We start from the raw sequence: 18,412 nt of genomic DNA on the forward strand, positions 1-18,412 counted from the left end.
TCAAAGTGAACATACACATACTTTTATTGCTCACCTTTTATACAACAGCACACCTTCAGCCATTTTCTTTCACAGCTTGACCATGTTTATGTACACAAAAAAAAACCAGCAAGAAGCATTATGTGGCTTTCAGTAAAGAAAAAACAAAACAAAACCAAAATAAACAAACCAACCAACCAACCAACATCAGAACACCAAACTCAGCCAGGCTTTGTTTTCTGCAGCAATAATAAAAGGGCTTCCTCCAGGCAGGAACTCATCTTCCTAGGCCGTAGTGCATTTCCTTAAAAAGACAACCCCCAAAACAAATTGCCCTAGATTTGCTAAGCCAGTGGTATTAACTTGCAAATAAAATAAATCTGTCATTTCTTGTAGCTGATTTCAAGTAAAAATTAGGTTTGAAGAGGAGCAACTTGTTTTGGATGGATGCAGGTCAGTTTTAATTGCCACACCTAACTACAGGCCTACACACACTATCGGTTCACAATTTAGCTTAGTTCTAAATGATCTTTGCAGATTTTGGCGGTGGTCAGTCTTCCGAGTTGAGCAGGTGGGAACACGTTGTCTAGCAGGAGATAAGGCTACCGGACATGGCATCCACAGGAGAGCTCATAGAATAGACAAAAAACCTGTTTGCCAGAGGGAGTTCACTGTGTGTGTGCGCACGTGTGTGTTAACATCTTTGTGACTAAAATGAGAGGCCAACAAGCCAGAACGCCATACTCAGAACTGGTTTTAGAACATCTAATTGCACAGTGATCTGGGGGAAGAATGCATAAGTTCTATTGTGTATTATAATACACAAATTTGACCAGACAGGTCTTGATATTTTTTTAAATCAAAGCGAAAGGCAAACACGGCAGGTAGTTTCAAAACAAAGGTGTTCTGAGCAGAAGGAACCAGACCAACATCTAAAAAGCATGACTATTAGTTGATGTTTAGGGTGCAGTGCGTAGTGATGATGCACTTAATTCAGACAAACTGGGGGCAGGAGAAGTCTACAAAAAGTGGTACTTTGCTCAGGGCAAAACATCCCACCCAAAGGATTCTACCTGCCACGGTACCAATCTGTACTACTCAAGCAGCGATTAAGCCAGGCCTCTGAAACCAGGTTTCTATTACATGAGCTCTGCTGAAGTGAAAATTTTTAGCAGCCTCAGCTTGTGAAATGTCTTCCTTGTCCAAAGCCAGACTGATTATACTGATAACCTCCATGCTGGAAATGCTGCTCAAACTGCCCCCCTTGATTAAAGTTCTGCCCACCTCTGCCCCCCCAGCCTCCTCCTTGTCCTCCACGGCCACCACGACCACCACGACCACCCCTCCCTCCTCCACGGCCACCCCCTCGGTCACTGTGGGTCCCACCATCTTGATATCTGTTGTCTTGCTGGTAACCACCACCACCACCCCCTTGGTAGCCACTTCCTGAAGACTGGTAGCCACCATAGCCTCCCCCTTGGTAGCCACCACCGCCACCGCCGCCGCCACCACCACCGTGGTAGCCTGTTTGAAAACCTGCATCTCTGTAGTTGCTCTCCCTGTAGCTGCCATCCTGGTAGCCACCACCTCCACCATCTGTCCAACCTCCTTGAAGCTTGTTTCCTCTTCCGCCTCTGCCTCCATGATCATAACCACCACGTCCTCCTCGTCCCCCTCGATCATGGCTTCCTTGTTCATGACCTCCTCGCCCTCCATATGATGAGTCATAGCCTCCTCTTCCCCCTCGGTCGTGACTCCCATGGTCATAACCTCCTCGCCCTCCATATTCATAGCCACCTCTTCCTCCTCTGCCACCACCTTGCTGTGGACCAGCCTCTGGTCTTTTCTGCCACGGTGGCATCTCAGGAGGTGGCGGTTCGATTTCATTGGGCCTTCCTCCTCTGTCAGGCACTCTGCCCATTAGCACCTGCAAAGGGAAAGGGAGAACTGCCATAGGACTTGTAGCACCTCACAGAAGAGTCACATTTACTGATACACACCACAAACAGCAGCCGCCTAAGAGTTCTTACACCCAGAAGATTTCATCAAGGCAAACTTTTGCCTGTTTGAATGTGACAGAACTTCGTCTCCAACTAATAAAAACCGAACAGGGATTATATAGTACTCCAAGCACTGCTAACTGGGTGCTTTTTGGGAGACCTGGGCTTTTTGTTCAAACAGCAGGCACCCCAGCAGAGGCAGCATCAATACAGCCTTTCACTAAACTGTTTATTAGTGCAGACTGCTAATCTCAAACAACCACAAGTACACCACCACCACAGTTTCTTTCCTAACTGGCACTCCGAATTGCTGTAGAAGCCATCAGCTTAGTAAACAAAGTGCAAAGATTCTTATTTTTCAGTAGGGACATGCAAAAACTTACACACCAACAAAGAGGTGTTAGACAGCACTAATCACAGTTGAGCAAGACTCCAGAGGTCTTTAGCTGCCTAAGGGTGCTGTGACATTAAGAATTTAGCAAGACTTACAATGGGACAGGACATTTGCATTGCCTCAGGTTTTAAAGTGATGTAACAGAGTAAGTTCAGTAGAAGCAGGTTACTTTGTTACTGTCTTGGAAAACATTTACTATTGATAATTTAATATTGATTAATATTGAGATAAGTTAATACAGTATGGATCAGCATCAGAGCAGTACTGCATTCCCGGTAGTACATACATGCAGTCTGATGATACAGTCACATCTGTCTTCCTACTTAATTTCTTACATTCCACGCTCCAACTACACTAAAAAGATGCAAAAATTATTTTTGTGTGTGTGTGAGATCAAATCAACCCACCACCACTCTATGCTAAATTAATTACAGCTTTACCTGAAATACAGTTGGTACCCAGAAGGCAGAAAAAGCATGCATGCAACCCACAAATTTTAAATGACTATGCACACCACTGTACATAGCTACTGAGCTTCAAGTTCAGAACATGTATGTCTGTGAGCCTATTACTCATGTGTAATCATAATTTTTGAAACAAGTTGCTTAGACTAAATCATATCCCTACTATGTCAGTACTAAAACTACACACTTGACTATAATCTTTTTTGTGCACACAGAGGAATCTAACTTGAGATCCTTGCTTTGCACTCTTAGTATCTTCTATTCACATAGACTAGAAACAAGGTTACTATGTAGGTGTTAGTTTAGACAGTGACAAAATTAGGTTGCAGCAGGGTAATAAAATCAGCACAAGCCTGCTCCCACTGAAAGTTACCAAAAGATATTGCAGCAATTTTTTACTGCCCCTAAGAAGAGGCATTCTGAACTAAACAGGTGAAACTAGAGCTCCCATAATGCACTGATGCATAATCTGGAGTACATAAACACCACGTTTCTTATCCTTTATTTCCAATTTTACAATCCTAAAAAAGTAGGTTTTATTACTACATTCAAATTACATAAATATATATAACAGAACAAACCATTTGTCACCAAAGGTACCTTATTAATGGCACATGCACTCTTCTCTCGGATGGACCCACTGCTTGTTCTCATGATCTTTGACAGATCCTGCCGAGCTGCCAAGAGATTTGCTATGGAAATAGTGCACTTAGTGGATAAGAGGGCACGTTTTGGCTGGTAGACTTTAGCCAGTTTTTCTGTTTGACTCTATTGAAGAGAAGAAAACCCAGTCAGCTAAAGTAATAGGAAAGCAATGGGATACCTCACCAAAAGAATCAAATTAACACTGATGACACTACTGCAAATAGAAACATATATATATAAATACCAGTGAGAACCACCGCTTTGTAACTACAAATCACTGCAATAAAGCTAGCATTTGTCAAATCCATTTCTTAAGTAATACAGGAAACACTATTCTGACTTAACTGCCAAGACACTGAACAACTGACAGTTTTAGGATTAACAATATAAACATGCAGACTGTGTTACCTTCAGGCAGCCAAACAGAACAGAAGTGTGACATATAGGTATACAAATTACTGATAATGTCTAAAAGATACTGAAAATGAAACATGCCCGTGTCCAGCCTCCAGACTTCCTCCTGTGCCTGCACCCTGACCCACACCCATTCCAGTTAGACTAGCATCACCCTATCTCCAACACTGTATCAGCAGGAAAAGGCTGTGTTAACTCTTTCACACTCTTCACTGCAGCCAGCTTCTTCACAAAAGCAAGCCACGGAAAGCGTACTAACAGAACTAAAGCTCTCAAGAGCTTGTTCTAATTCAGTCCTTTGTCTTCCACATGTACTGCCCAAGCTAGAAATGAGATCCTACACATCATCTTTACTTTGTATGCAATCTCTCTTCCTCTACTGCCTTTTGCCATTAACCATATTGGCTTCTTTGAACACCTCAAAAGTGTCACAGCAGTTTTCCAACGGACAGACACAACAGAAATCTGTGCTACAAGCCATGACATAATACACGAGTTACATCTATCTTCAGTTATCAACAGTGTATATAATGTGCGATGCAGTTAGGATAAACTAGATTACAATCTGCACACAGACAGAAGGGCTGCTTTTTGTCTGGAACCCAGATGACAACAGTGGGGTCAAGCAAGCCAGGTTTTCCAACAATTCCCTTGAAAGGTCAAGAACTTAGGAGCAAATTTTAAAATCCTATTTTCCATCTGAAGGCAGAAAACTGCAACTGGGACAAACTGAGAGAATGTATTTCCAAGTGTCTTGGTGGCAAGTTTAAGTTTTTAGAGCCAAAAGCTTCTATGTTTGTATTACAAACTGAACAGGAAAATATGCATGGCATTTACCTGATGCTGGCTAAAGACAGGAGAAGCAATGGTATTCACTAGAGCAGTAGTATGTTTTTCCCTGGGAAGTTTGACTGAGAGCTGAGTGCAGTATTCTGGTGCTACGGTATTTTTCTTTTCAGTGAAACTTAAAATTTTGCAACTTTAAAACCCCCTAATAACAGACTACGAAGTTTTTACTGGTGCTTCTACTATCTGGAGAAGGAATTATTTAGTTATAGTACTGTGTTCTGATACTTTTCAGATTTTAAAATTAAAAGAAAAATATTAACATTATTACCATAATGTATTAAAGCTAAAAGCTACTGTTAAAACAAACTCTACTGCATGTCTGGAATACCATAGCCATATTCCCCAATGTGAGTATGTTATGGTCCTAAAAAATTTACACTTGCATTTCAACAGATAGAAATGCATATATACAATCTGTGGGCTTTGTGAAAGGATTTCATGCACCTAGTCAACTTCAAAAACATCCGAGAATTCTCCTAGAAAACAAACAAAAAATGAACACGGATTTGGATGCAAAAGCTATAACACAATCAGAAGTCCCTGGCTTTTAACCTAATCCATACTTCTCCCCATTTTCACTATTAAAGTATTCAAACAATCAGTTCAACTTTCTACTAAAAAACCTGAAGAATATAAGGTTTAAGAGACAGTACATCAGCAGAGGTCCTACTCAAGAAAAAAAAATAGAATGGGGAGATGTCACAGTTTATTATTAAAATACAGTTGCCTTTTGAATAAATCGTTTCTTAAGAAAAAATATTTGGTGACTTGTGTGTGACAGTTTATCACTAATAACTCAGTCTCAAACACTGCTAGCAGCATAATTAACAGCAAGTTAGCAGATCTTAGTCCTGAAAAAAAAATACGTACTATTTGTTAAATTCTGCCATGGTAAATGCTCCATCCCCGGCAGTGTTCAGGTCCAGGCTGGACAGAGCCTTGTGAGGCATCCCTGTCTGTGGCAGGAGGGTTGGAACTGGATAACCTTATGGTCCTTTCCAACCCTAACCATTCTATGATTCCTTTTTAGAATAGAATCATAAAAATCATTTCACTATGAAATGCAGGAAATAGGGAAACCACATCATTATTTTTAAAAGTGCGTATGTATCACATAGAACAGATGTCGTGTCACAGCTACTTGCACAGTTTGAAGACAAAAGAAGCACAAAAAAATACTACCCTATCTATGAGGTAAGAAAATGTAGTGCCTTAGCAGCTTTTCTCATGTGCATTTGTGGAGCTGTGCAGATGCACTTTGAGTTAAGAAACCTGATCACTGTGGACAGCACAAATTAAGTTTAGGGATGGCCAACAGGAAGATGCTTTTCTACCATCACATGGACACAGCACTTAATGATTCACATTATGTACTCTGAACACAAACAGCTGGATCTCCACTTACTTTTCTTTTTTCCTAGTGGCCTACTTAGCTGTTATGTGGTGGCTTTGGTGCATAGCTAGTCACACATGGTCTATCTTCTCATTTTACATAATGTTTTAAAACCCAACAAAAGAGTTTTAAGTAAAATCTTTTAGTCATCTTACATCATCACGAAACTTCTTTAGAAACTGAAACCGAAACAAGACAACTCCCGTGGTTATTTTTTACTCATGAAGGATGAAACAATGAGGGGCTTTTCCAGAGATACTTATTCTAGAGCATTACCACCAACCAGGACTTCATAGCAAGTTGTACCTTAGCTCTATCTGACCAGCCAAAGGACTGCACAGTAACATCCAAACGTTTCACTAACAGTTTTCTTCGGACTTCATATTCGTTGACTATGGCTTGATTAATTGCTTCAATTTTTTCCTGAAAAAAAAAATTTATAAACATAACCTATGGATTACAGATAAAATGTTTCTATTTAAGATAATAAACTATGTGAATGGAAGAGAAAAAGACACAGAAATTTTAAACAGGGCTTAAGCCCACAATTATCTCCCTCATCAAATGGGCTCACAGCAAGCTCTGCCTGCTGACACTGTTTTCTTGAGGTCTTCAAAGGCTCTGTTAGCCTCACATTCAGCCTTCTACCATTTCTAACAGCACAGCTGCCTGTTTTTCAGAAGAGACACAGAAACTGCACACAATACTGAGGCTTTTCTCAACACCTAGCAGAAATGAGAAAACACTACATGCAACAAGCTGAAGGAGATGCCAGGATGTAACTAAGTCTAGGGACCAGGGTGTCCTTGCCTTCTTAAAAAGTAGTAAGCTTAAGGGCAAAGATAGAGAACTAAAAGTAGTGTAGGAGGATCTTGACTAAAGCACAATCTGCATACAGACAACAGTGCCCTTATGGTGAAAAGCCAGCATCAGAAACAAACCTGGTAGCAGAGGGCTGTCTAGCCACAGCTACAGTTGAGATATGCACCATTAAGGAAATAATTTATGTATGACTGTAGCCTGACTGGAAGGGGGGCAGGGGAGGGGGGGGGGGGGGGCAGGGCTTACTGTCAGCTTCAACAATACAAACACTAAAGGAAGCAGACTTCAGCTTTAACCAAGAGACACAAAAGAGACTTGCAGTCTTGCAGCAGTGGCCATAGCTTTGTGTTGGTGCAGCAGCAGCACCTAAACCAGGCACCATCCTTCTAAAACAGCAGACAATGCCCAGCTGGAGATGGTTGTGGCTCTGTGGCCTGTGGGCACAGCCTCTTCCACCTGGACACTAAGAGTTCCTTGGACAAAAAGCTATGAAAGAAGCAGACTACTCCAACAAGACAGAGGAGGAAAATGATGGAAAAACACACAGGGTGGTTGGAAAGAAGCCAAAAGTCAGCACCACCACCTTAAGTCTCCTTATAATGCAAAACTTTTGCCTGCATCTGCCCATATAGATTCATGAACCTAAGAACTTACCAGTTGCTGAACATTTATTGCACTGATAGATATGTAAAATACTAAAAGAAACTGTCTTCTCTTCAGAAAAAGATGAGAAAATTTTGCAACACTACACACAGAATCAAGATTAATATTTTATATATCTGAAAAGGGGAAACAGGCTGTAATACCTGCAACTACTTACCCAGTGAGCAGGTCCCAGCTGTTTCTTCAATAAGGGTTTTCCAACATGATTAGGTGGAACCTTTGCTAGTGTTTCCTTCAGCTGTTAGGAGATATATAAAAACATAAGCATCGGCTAAAACAAAATTACCTTTTGAAGATTCAAATTACAGGGGATGATTCTTGGACAGTCATAGGCATGACAGAGCAAACTCCAATAAAGTTGTTTTCTCTGGGACAGAGAACCAAGCACCCTTCGTTTGGAAAGCAGCTATTTTTATATGTCTGGTAGTCTTGGCTGTAATTATTTAAAAGTTAAGAGAAGGGATGACAGAGTAGATCTACAGTTAAAACAGAAAGATCCTATGAGGTACAGCTACTCTTGAAGACAGAGGGATTAGTCTAAACATCACCCCTCTAATTCAGAGAAGAAACACACTTGTTTCAAAAAGGTTTGTATTAAGACTATGTGAAATACAACATGTTCTAAAGAATGAAAAGGAGAAAATCTTCAATATGAAAACTTTAATTTATCTTGCATTTTAAAAGTTTGGGAACAACTTCGGTTGTCTATTCCCATCTCGAAATTTCTGAGGATTTCAGGGGAAGAAATGGAGTAGCAGTGACAAAAACTTGGATGAAGTCAGGCTGCAGTTACGAAACTTCACTTTTCCACTGATGCAAACCATGTTTTTCAATTTCCTTGGCTGTTCAATCCAGCAGCTGATTTAACAAATTCAGTGAGCTGGTTTTCCAAAGGTACTGAGCCTAATTTGTCTAACTTGAAGATTTTAAAACCAAGCGCTTTCAGAATAGCAGAGGTAGCAGTTCATTCAAGTATCAGCAGCTTGGTGTTTTTTAATGGGGTAGATCATTAACAAAGAGTAAATTACACAAAGATCCACTCCAAACTGTACTATGTACGTGCAAAGAAAAAGGTAGCTTGATTTCCACGTGCTAGATTAGAATATTGCCATTCTAAGACTCAGTTTTTAAAAAAACAAAAAATTTTGGGGTGATCTCCTGTCACAACTATCATCTTACACTCAAGAAGAAAATTTCCGCTCTGTTATTTAAGTTTTCATATTTTGCTTAACTTTGTGATATATTTTCATTTACAAAGTGCAGTAAGTTCAGTTCTTAGTCAACTTTCCTTCATCCTCAAATACTACCAACATCTGAACTGTTTGGACTGTAAGCACCAGAGCTATTCATAATTCCTAAGAAACTCTGTAGATTAGAAATTCCTGATGTATTTTATTAAGCCATAAGGAATGTTCAGGTTATTTGGTTTTTTTTGTAGTATGACCATCTACGGATATAAACCACTGAGATAACATTTAACCTTGTAAGACAATGAAACAGAAAAGTCAGTTAGAAAAACATAACAGAATTTCGAGATTAAAAGTATTTTTACCTACTTTGTATTCTCTATTTTTAAGTCTCTTTCACCAGCAAAGCTTGCTAGTATTGTTCATTGGTAGGAATATTTTCTACTTTTATAGAAAATGGAAGCACAGATTCTTATGTATCTAACTATTTAATGTCTATGACAATACCAAAACCAGAAAATATACTGCTTCCATTCTACACCTTAAGGCTTTTTCTGGAAAAATACCCTCCAAAAATACTCCAAGAGGTCAATCTAAACCGAGTTCTTGCAAAGAAATGAAGCACTATTTTCAGTTGCTTGGATCTGTTTAAATATTGCAACTAAAAGTTTAGTCAAAAATCTTCTCTGAAAGTATTTTAGGACGCCTTGTGAACTTTAAAGAACAGATGTGATTACAAAGATTCTTTTCTGCTGTTTTGCTCTCCCCTATCCTGCAAGCTAAGCTAGTTAATGTAACTTAAAAAATTCCTTTCGCCCACCTTTGGTCTGTGCACTGGACAGTCCATTCCACTTCATTTCTCTGCTTTATAAAAATTACTCAAACAGAAGAAAATTTCTTTAAAAAAAAAAAACAACCCCCAAAAACCTGAAGAATGCATACATGTAAAGAAACAAAAAATAAACCGGAACACAAGAACCAATGAAGCCTTACGGAAAAGGTGTAAACTTGACTTCAGTTACAACACCTTTTAATCTAAACATTTTTTTCAAATAGTAGATTCCTGTAGAAATTTCTTAATTTGTGTATTTCTTGGAATACATTTCTCCTTAACATTCTTCCTGAGGCCTAAGCTCAGCATTTTCCATGTCTTCTGCAACAGGTGATGACATTAAAGCCTACAGCAGAGTAAGAAATACCTCACCCTGGAAGGCAATGATAGCAGTAGTCCCTGACCTCGTGCCTTGGCATGGAAAAAGCCTTTAAACTCATCTTCAAAATCTTGACTCTTGGCATACTCAGTAAACCATGTTAGCTCTCCTTCACAATTCCAACACTCGAGTTTCACAAGAGGCAAATCTTTCTCCGGTAGCAGAACTACTTTCCATCAAAACAAAAACACCGTAAATATTCTAGTTTTGTTCCTTTGGATCTTACTTTTTTTTCAATTCCACTGAAGAACTGGAACATTGTTATGTTGGCGGGAGGCTTGGACATGCCTAAAGCAATACATATGCCTTTTAGCTCCTGAAAGACTTCACTGCCACCTCCTTCCTGTGCTTTTTTAGGAGGGGCGTTCACACACAGCATTCTGGCAGCTTCCAGTTCTGAGATGAGGTATGCTGGGGTAAGAAAAATTAGATTTCAGCATCAGATATAGCCGAGTTAAAGTATTTTAGAACCAGTGAGAACTCAAGTGCTTACAATGAACAAATGTGCAAATGGACCATTTTAGAAAGAGTGAAGGCTATAATTTTGGTATCCGCAGAACACTCGTATTTCTAATAATCACTGAGCCCAATGCTAGAAACACAACAAAGGGGGGAAAGGTTTAGTACAACCAATAAAAGCCTGAAAAAAAATCCCTATGATTCCAACAGGTATTACTCAGAGTTCAACACAGCACAGCTCTTTTCCTTCAGGCTTTGCCCAGCAAAGACAGGAGACTAGGAACATGGAAATAAGCAGGATGAGGGACTGGGACATACACTTTAAGCCAGACAAGCAAGCACTGCTTGATGCTCTAGGAAACAAGGCAAGGAAATGAGGAGAGAGAAGCGAAATGTTGGATGAATCTCCTCTACTTCCACAGGCAAGATGCAGAATGGAAACCACTTCTAAAGAATTCAGGTTTATAATAATTCCAGAGTCTTGAACCCAGGACATGCAGAAAGGAAGGCAGTAACTGATGAAACAGAAGCTAGAATGCCTGGAGTGCTCTTCGATATCAGAACTGAGAGAGCCTACAATCACATTATTACTCTTTTATCAAACAAACAAAAAATTAAAATCAAGATTTCTGAACATAGTATACACCCAAAATTTCAGCATCAGGTGTTGGCTGCAGTGATATAAATTTAGCACACCACCTTCATTTGTAATTGGCACAACTTTGAAGTCTGAATTGAAGAAAAAAAATTGTAGACACACAGCTTTAACAATACTTTTATCATGAATCATACTGGGTGACCATAACAGTAAAGTAAATAATTACTTCTAAAAATAAGGACTGATAAAGGCAGACTTGTGAGCAGCGATGTAATCCCACAGCGATACAAAAGCAGCTCACTACCTATAAAACTGGGACAGATCAAAAGATGAAGAAAACAACAAAGCATTTTAATGATCTCTAGAATTTTTCCTGTATCTCCAGAATAACTTCTACTAAAGACACAGAACACCTCTAAAGTATAAAATTCTTACAATATGTAAAGCTACGAAGAATCCTTTCTAAATTCTTTCAAAGGTACTTTATACACATTTTTCTTATATTAATTTTCAGTTACTTACACCCCATTAGGACCTCCTGAAAAAGAAGATACCACCAGCAGAATTTTATGTCAAGAATTCAGACCTCACATTCAAGCTACCTCTGTAAGACATAAATGTTCTCCAGACAGTGATCCTTTTTTGCAGATCTTTTCTGAACGCACCTGAAACTCTTGCACTTCTTATTTTGGCAGACTTAATAGAATAACACTTAATGTGTTATTCTAGAGCTGCTGCACACCAAGACAATCCTAACTACTTCCATTTATTTGGTGCTTTCCTCTCTGGGCAATACTGCTACATCTTCCAATTGACATAAAGTGTGCTGCATTTCATTAAAATGTAAAATATCCTGGCATACCACTGAAGAGGTTTATTCTGTTTCTCCTTAAAAAGTCTGGATTTATGGCATTATGGAATACTGTCCTGTCTCTGCTTCCTCCCGGAAGAGCATGCCTCCTCTGCCCCTCCTCACTGGCAAAGCATGAGAGACTGAAAAGTCCTTGATAGGGGTAAGCATTACTTAGAAACAACTAAAACGTCTGTGTATTATCAGCATTGTTCTCAGACTAAAGCCAAAACACAACATGGTATCAGCTACTAGGAAGAAAAATAGCTGTTACAGCTGAACCCAGGACAGATACTTTTAATTAAGTTAGCTTAATGTAGGTAAAGAAAGCTATGCAATTATCATGGTACACAAAAAAAAGGAATTTGGCATCTATTTCAATTCAACAGTTGACAATAAACACAGTGTTCCTGCCAGATGGGATACCAGAGTTCAGCTGCTGAACATGGGCTTGTATTACCAAAACGTACATCACACAGGACCTCTGGGATAAACTGTGTGTCACAGACAAGCCAAATTTCAAATGGCTTGGCTCACAGAGAATAAGCTGAAGAGCAGATTGTTTGAGCTACAAAGTAATTTAAATTTTTAATTACCTCACTGCATCTGACATTTTTGAGCATACTATCAAAATAAATTCAGACTAAGTCTTGCTACTCATCTTTCTCCTACTGTTGAAATACAGGAACCTACTCTGCAATTCATTTTTTACATCTCAGCTAGGGCTCAACTAAATTTCTGCTTTGAAAGTTAAAGAATTAGCAGAAACTGAGAAACCAAACAGAATATTCATTTATTTTAAGATCATATTAGAATTAGTGTTGCAATTTCCAACTCTGACACTTGTAAACATTTTTCTGTTTTGTTTTAATGTAAATCAACATCACATGCATTTTTCCAAATTTAAGTACTATTTCTTCTCCTCTAACATTTCCTAAGCAGGAGTAAAACCAATTTAGCTATTGAGATCTTCTGGGTGAAAGAGATGTCACTGCTGCTCCTGCTAATTTCTTAAGAACTGATCAAAAGAACTGGCAGTCAGGATAAAACATTCTCTCTTTTTTGCAACGATTCAAACTGTTGTCAGGATGTAGGAAAATGCAAGTCTTATTGCACTTCGCAAGTCCTCACAGTAGGGGCTGATGATGATGCATGTGATGTTAGCTGTTATTTTTAACACCCTTCTAAACAAAGTTCAGTGGCTAAATCCTTGCTAAATCCTTCAAATTACTCCCTCTTCAGAGTACCTTTCGAGAAGTAACAGGACAGGTTTTTTGGTAGTGAATGTGAAAAAGGTTCATGCTCAGACTGGTTACAGAGTGACTGCTAAGTTTATGAGACCCATATTCTGACACTGTAAATTACAAGGAAAACTAACTCATAATTTTAGGTAACTTTTTATACATTGTGATAAACAAAACAGGATCTCATTAAGTGTAAGAAACAATACTATGGTTCTTCACAAGAAGAGGTTTGCTTACAAGCGCCCTTTTAACTTACTAAGCAGCAAGAGACAGTTCTTTTGATTATGAAGGCGTTTTGTCACATCTCCTGATGTTAATGACGTATACGGACAGTTCATTTCAGCCAGCAACCCACTCATTTCAAGTTGAAATTCTTCTGCTTCATTTGGACCTCAGAAGGAAAGGATAATAATTTGTTTACAGCTAATATATACATTTATATGGCTATGATTAGAATGAATTAGCTATTAGAAAAAAAAAAATGCTCTGCTCCAGTTGCTCTTTAAAATTAAAACCCTGCTTTTAATGGAAGCCAAATGCATTTTTTGTGTTTCTCAAAGACAAAGCACAACCTACCTGGAGCCACAATAACCCTCATTATAGTAAAAATTATGTTTCACACGCAGCTTTTTCCAGCTACAACAGACAGCCACTGACAACTTCTACAACAAAAAGTGACATTAAAAACATCACAAATTTTACAGGGATATTTTAAGTATTAACTAACTCTTCCCACTACAAACGTAGAAAAAAAAATACATAGTAAGCACATAGTTAAGGTAACCAACAATAAAAAGAAAATATGGTTACTATAGTTACTTCTATCAAAATAAAACCAGAAGCACTGAAATAAAAGTATTCTCATGATCTTATTAGAAAAAGACACTAATGTTTCCTTAAACCTATCCAAGAAATTTAAAAAGTCTCCATGGCTGAACAACTGAAAGAAAAAGCTAACTTCAGAAGAAAGACTGACTGATCCTCACTAGTATTTCAGCCTCTACTGGCTGCTCCTTAAGCAAGTCTGAGGTGGAAAATATCCAAATTCTGACAGCATGCCGATAATACTCCCTGGTATAACAGATTAAGCAATTGTCAGCCCAAATCTTTATGGCATGCAACAACACACATTAAGTGCATGTTTGTGCTACAGTTATAGCTACTTACTGTTAGTTGCCTGCACATTTTCCTCTAGTTTACAGAATAGCCGTAACTCAGATACCAACCAAGCACAGAGTTTGGTAAATTCAGGGGAGTTGGCTCCATGAGAGACTGCCTGAGCCAGCGCTCCGTCATCTAACAATGGACCTTTGTAACTGAAAAGTAAAACAAAAGCACAGTTTAGTAATGTTTGCTACGACTGATGTCCTGTGATACGTTTACTTTATGAAGTGTACATACTGAGAGCTAAACGCTCTCCACATCCACAAGACTGAACATCTAAACTGTAAGGTTCCTGCACTGAACTGTAAGAAAAAGCATACTGAAAACGTCTGTGTAAACTCAGCATTTCCATGCACATTAGCTTACTGCCAAAAAGACTGCTTCACAAAAGATTATCATCAAAGCTTTCCTCCTGGAGAATGTTATGACACACAGTGACAACTTCTCTGCCTTTGTCTCTTGTTACTTACTATATACCTATCTAGGGCAAAAAAAGTTTCAAAGTATCATTCTTCAGCACTGCTTTACAGTAGGTTGAATGATTACTGAGGAACTAGTGCATCTTTTCTGTTGTTTCTTAGCATACATTCAAGGGTTGCCATGCAAAGCTAAGCCTTCAATATAAATGTTATACAAATAATCTGAAAAACAATATCCTCTTTTGAAAAATTTTCTTCTTAAATGGGCACAAGAAGAATACACAGAATTACTTATTTGCATAAACAAAATAAGCAAAAAATCAGGCCTAGTGTAAAAAAGCATAAGTCTAAAGATCAGGTATTGGAAGACAGTTTTCAGGACATCTGTGTCTCCTCCCCCTGAAACTCTGTCAGGGAAAGGAGGAAGAGTAGGAAGAAGACTGCCCTGTTAACCAGGTAGAAGCACAAAGTCAGAGCTTATCAGAGTATCCAAGAAAAATGCACAGTATTGTTTTGGTATACTGCACCCGAATCAGAAAGACATCCAGGAGTGAGCATAACTGACCAAAACCCCTCTTTCAAATTTCCTGATAAAGTCACCCACTGTATCACAGCAACACAGCAAGTCCAGTCAACTCCTGGCAAACCTCTGGTGTAAAAGAATCTCTCACAGAGCAAATGAAAGTGTTATTCTCTACACTTCATTCTTGTGCTTCACATCATTGCAACAGCCTGCTACTTCATCTAATGAAGTAGCCACACTCAAAAATAACTTTTACCTCACAATGCGGCTCAATTAGCAACACTAAATTAATCTACTAGCAGCTACTAGCAGCTGTAATCTGGTGCATGACAACCCTCCTGCATTACCACAGTAGGTTAGACAATTCCAACAGGCTAATAAGAACAAGTCCTGTCCCACAGATGTTTCAGACCTACATATATAGGAACCTCTGGGACTCAGAACAGAAACATGCAGTTATAGATCAAAGTAGAAGGGGAAGTGATGACAAACCTTTTGCTTTGGCAAGATCTGGATTTAAGTCACTGGTCACATCAGAAATCCCTTTTCTAGAACTCTTCTTTGACAGATATCACATCTTGACTGTGTTATCTCTGATAATTATAACTTCAGTTACACATCTACTTCCCAGTAATCCAATTCACAAGTTGCCAACTGTTTCTTTTTCCTTCCGCTCCTGCCAATGGCACATGTTCTAGAGCTACACTCCTTCTGGTGACATTATGCTGTCCATTTTGTTTGCTTTTTTCAACAGACTGACTTACAAGACAAGAGGCTGCTACTTGAGCACCTCAAAATTCAAAAGGAAACAACTCTGATGTGCAATGCTATTGAAAAAAAATTAATCAAGTAATACATTAAAGATATCTTCAGTATCTGGTTAGAAAAAATAAGCTGAACTATGAAGAATCATGGAACTTCTGGCAAAGCTTGAAACTTCAAACACCCCAGTCTTTCCAGACACAAGGAAACAAATCATGTAGTCACATGCAGTAATTTTCCCAGTTGTTATCAGTACTGTGGAAGCCCCATGTCTTTTGTCCTCCAAATTTTCTTTTCAACCACCTTTGCCAATCTTGATATTTTTTAATCTGCTTCCATTTTTCACTTTATTTATGTCAAAAATCAGCAACACTTTCTGTCTGCAATTACACAGATAAGGAGCACAAATCGCAACTCCTTCAAGCCACTAATATCCTTCTAAACACAAGGCAGAAAAAGGAAGCCAAGCATGGTATATGCATCACGGCAGAGACCTTTTCATATTTCAGCCAGAGAAATAGCTGCTAAAACAGAAACCTATTTGTGAAGTTTTGGAACTATCATCACCAACTTAGCCTGGTAATAGAATCTTTTCTGGAGCATGACGACTCTAGCCACAAAGTGAGTTATGGGAACGTAGCCAGTGTGTATAAATACAACTGTTTGCATAGAACTAGCAGCAGTAAAATTCTAGCTGCCTCTTGTCTGAACTCTCAACAGTTTACAGACATGCGAGCTTACAGTATGACACATTATTCTTGCTCTCCCTTTCATATTTATATAACCTTTACTGACTCTGACAGAGTAATAGGTTTAAACAAAACACAGAAGTTTCCTGTGATTAAGAAAAAAAAAAAAAAAAAAGATGGCAGAATACTATAATTTGCTTCCTTTTTCCCCCTATCTATTATTTTTCATTAAATATGAAGCCTAAGAGTTTTCTTTCCCCGTGGCTTACCGTAAAAGGCCTTCTCCCTTCCCCATCCCCGGCTAAGGCCGCTCTGTGGATGAGAGGTGCTACCGATGAGATGGCACCACAAGAACCAAGGAGATCAGCACGCACTGAGAGGTAAAACGCTTGTAAAGGCTGGTACGGCTGAAAACCTGTCTGTTGCACTTGGTGCTTCGCCAGACCCCAGCCGGCACCAACACCAGCCCAACCGTGGGGGGGCACCGCAGCTCTGAGGAACAGGGACCATGCGGGGGGGGCCGCGGCCCTGCGCGGCGACACCGGCCCCACTTGTCCGGGGCGCACGGCCATAGCCACGGGCCCGCACCGAAGCGCCCTTCTGCCTCCCGGGCCACACCGGCCGCCCGCGCAGGCCATGGCCCCGATAAAGGCCACCGAGCGCCCACCCTTCCCCCATCGCTGACCCCGCGACGGGGCGTCCCTCGGCCTCGGGCACCTACCCCAGGTCCTCCAGCGACTCCAGAACGTCGCTCTCCAGAAGCTCGACCTCCATCCTGCGGCGGGGCACGGGGGGCGAACCTGCGCGACAGCGGGACTCAGCTCCCCGGTACGGGCAGACCTGCCACCCTCCGCTCCCCTCCCCAGCCCCACACCCCGGCCCCGCTATGGGTCAGCGGCCCACCCTCGCCCTGCGCGGAGCCCCTGCGCCGCGCCTCCAGCCCCGGCCCCACGTACGCGGCTCACGGGGCCCCTCGCGGCCGCCGTAGGGAAGTGGGGGGTCGTGGGGAATAGAAGGGATGGATGGATGGAAATCAGCGCTTCCGCGGTGTCGTTCCTCCCTGCGGGCGGGCCTGTGGGTGGCGGCCTGTCCTGAGGTGGATGGGGCCGCCGGGGCAGTGCTGGTTGTGCCAGGGCTCGGTGCAGAGGGTGGACCTCCTCAAGGCGGTGCTCTGGCAGCTGTTTTAAAACTCATTTTTGCCTTTGGGGGCAGGGGAGGAGTGTGACGCCGTTCACTTGTTTCGGTTGCTCACTTGCCGTGGGTAAAGAGGCATCATTAATAATGGAATATTAATTTAGGGGATAATTTGGCTTGCTCTGTCCAGTTCTCTTCAGGCAGCACTGCTGCGTTGCCTGGTACGCAGCAGCTGTGCCGAAAGCGCATCCGTACTGAAAAGGGAGCATGGATCAGAGGGCAGAGTATGTTGTAATGGCAAGGACATGCCAGCGAAAGCCAGATAACAGCCACAGTCTGTGCCCAGCAGCGAGCTGATGCTTCAGCAGAGGAGTCCTGGCTGCCTGTACTTTCTGAAATTGCCCTTGTCAGGCATTAAGAAGAAAATAAGGAGGGAATCTTGTAGCCTCAAGATAGGTAGGAGGGCAAAGAAACACTGCCTCGAAGGGCTAAAGAAGAAATTCTTCTCTAACAGACAGCTCAATCACTGGTTCTGCTATTAAAGACAGG

The 18,412-nt window shown here is 40.6% G+C and overlaps 1 protein-coding gene across 2 annotated transcripts; it reads right to left on the bottom strand.

Annotated features, from left to right (window-relative positions):
* On the bottom strand, window positions 1-17,580 carry FAM98A (family with sequence similarity 98 member A). 2 transcript variants are annotated; one of them, XM_057415376.1, is made up of 9 exons: window positions 17,451-17,580; window positions 14,340-14,488; window positions 13,429-13,563; window positions 10,248-10,432; window positions 7,781-7,861; window positions 6,445-6,561; window positions 3,438-3,605; window positions 1,777-1,906; window positions 1-1,713 (listed from the first exon to the last, which is right to left on the bottom strand). In XM_057415376.1, the coding sequence occupies exons 1-9, from the start codon at window positions 17,501-17,503 to the stop codon at window positions 1,157-1,159; spliced, it is 1,575 nt and encodes a 524-aa protein (XP_057271359.1). In that variant the 5' UTR covers window positions 17,504-17,580; the 3' UTR covers window positions 1-1,156. The 2 variants fall into 2 exon arrangements, with proteins under 2 accessions (XP_057271359.1, XP_057271357.1); XM_057415374.1 differs by having other exon boundaries at window positions 1-1,906.
* Between the last annotated feature and the right edge of the window lie 832 nt (window positions 17,581-18,412).

Source organism: Pezoporus wallicus, unplaced genomic scaffold (genome assembly GCF_028554395.1).
Source record: "Pezoporus wallicus isolate ANWC-B61680 ecotype Strahan unplaced genomic scaffold, APGP_CSIRO_Pwel_v1 contig_5352, whole genome shotgun sequence".
Taxonomy (NCBI): Eukaryota; Metazoa; Chordata; class Aves; order Psittaciformes; family Psittacidae; genus Pezoporus; species Pezoporus wallicus.

Bases quoted from the DNA above. Each gene is read 5' to 3' on its own strand.
- FAM98A (XM_057415374.1), bottom strand. From the start codon at position 17,503: ATGGAGGTCGAGCTTCTGGAGAGCGACGTTCTGGAGTCGCTGGAGGAC. The intron at 13,564-14,339 runs GTAAGTAGCTAT...TTTCCTTCTGAG, and splicing joins AAATGTGCAGGCAACTAACA to GTCCAAATGAAGCAGAAGAA. The intron at 10,433-13,428 runs GTAAGTTAAAAG...TTCTTACCCCAG, and splicing joins GAACTGTCTCTTGCTGCTTA to CATACCTCATCTCAGAACTG.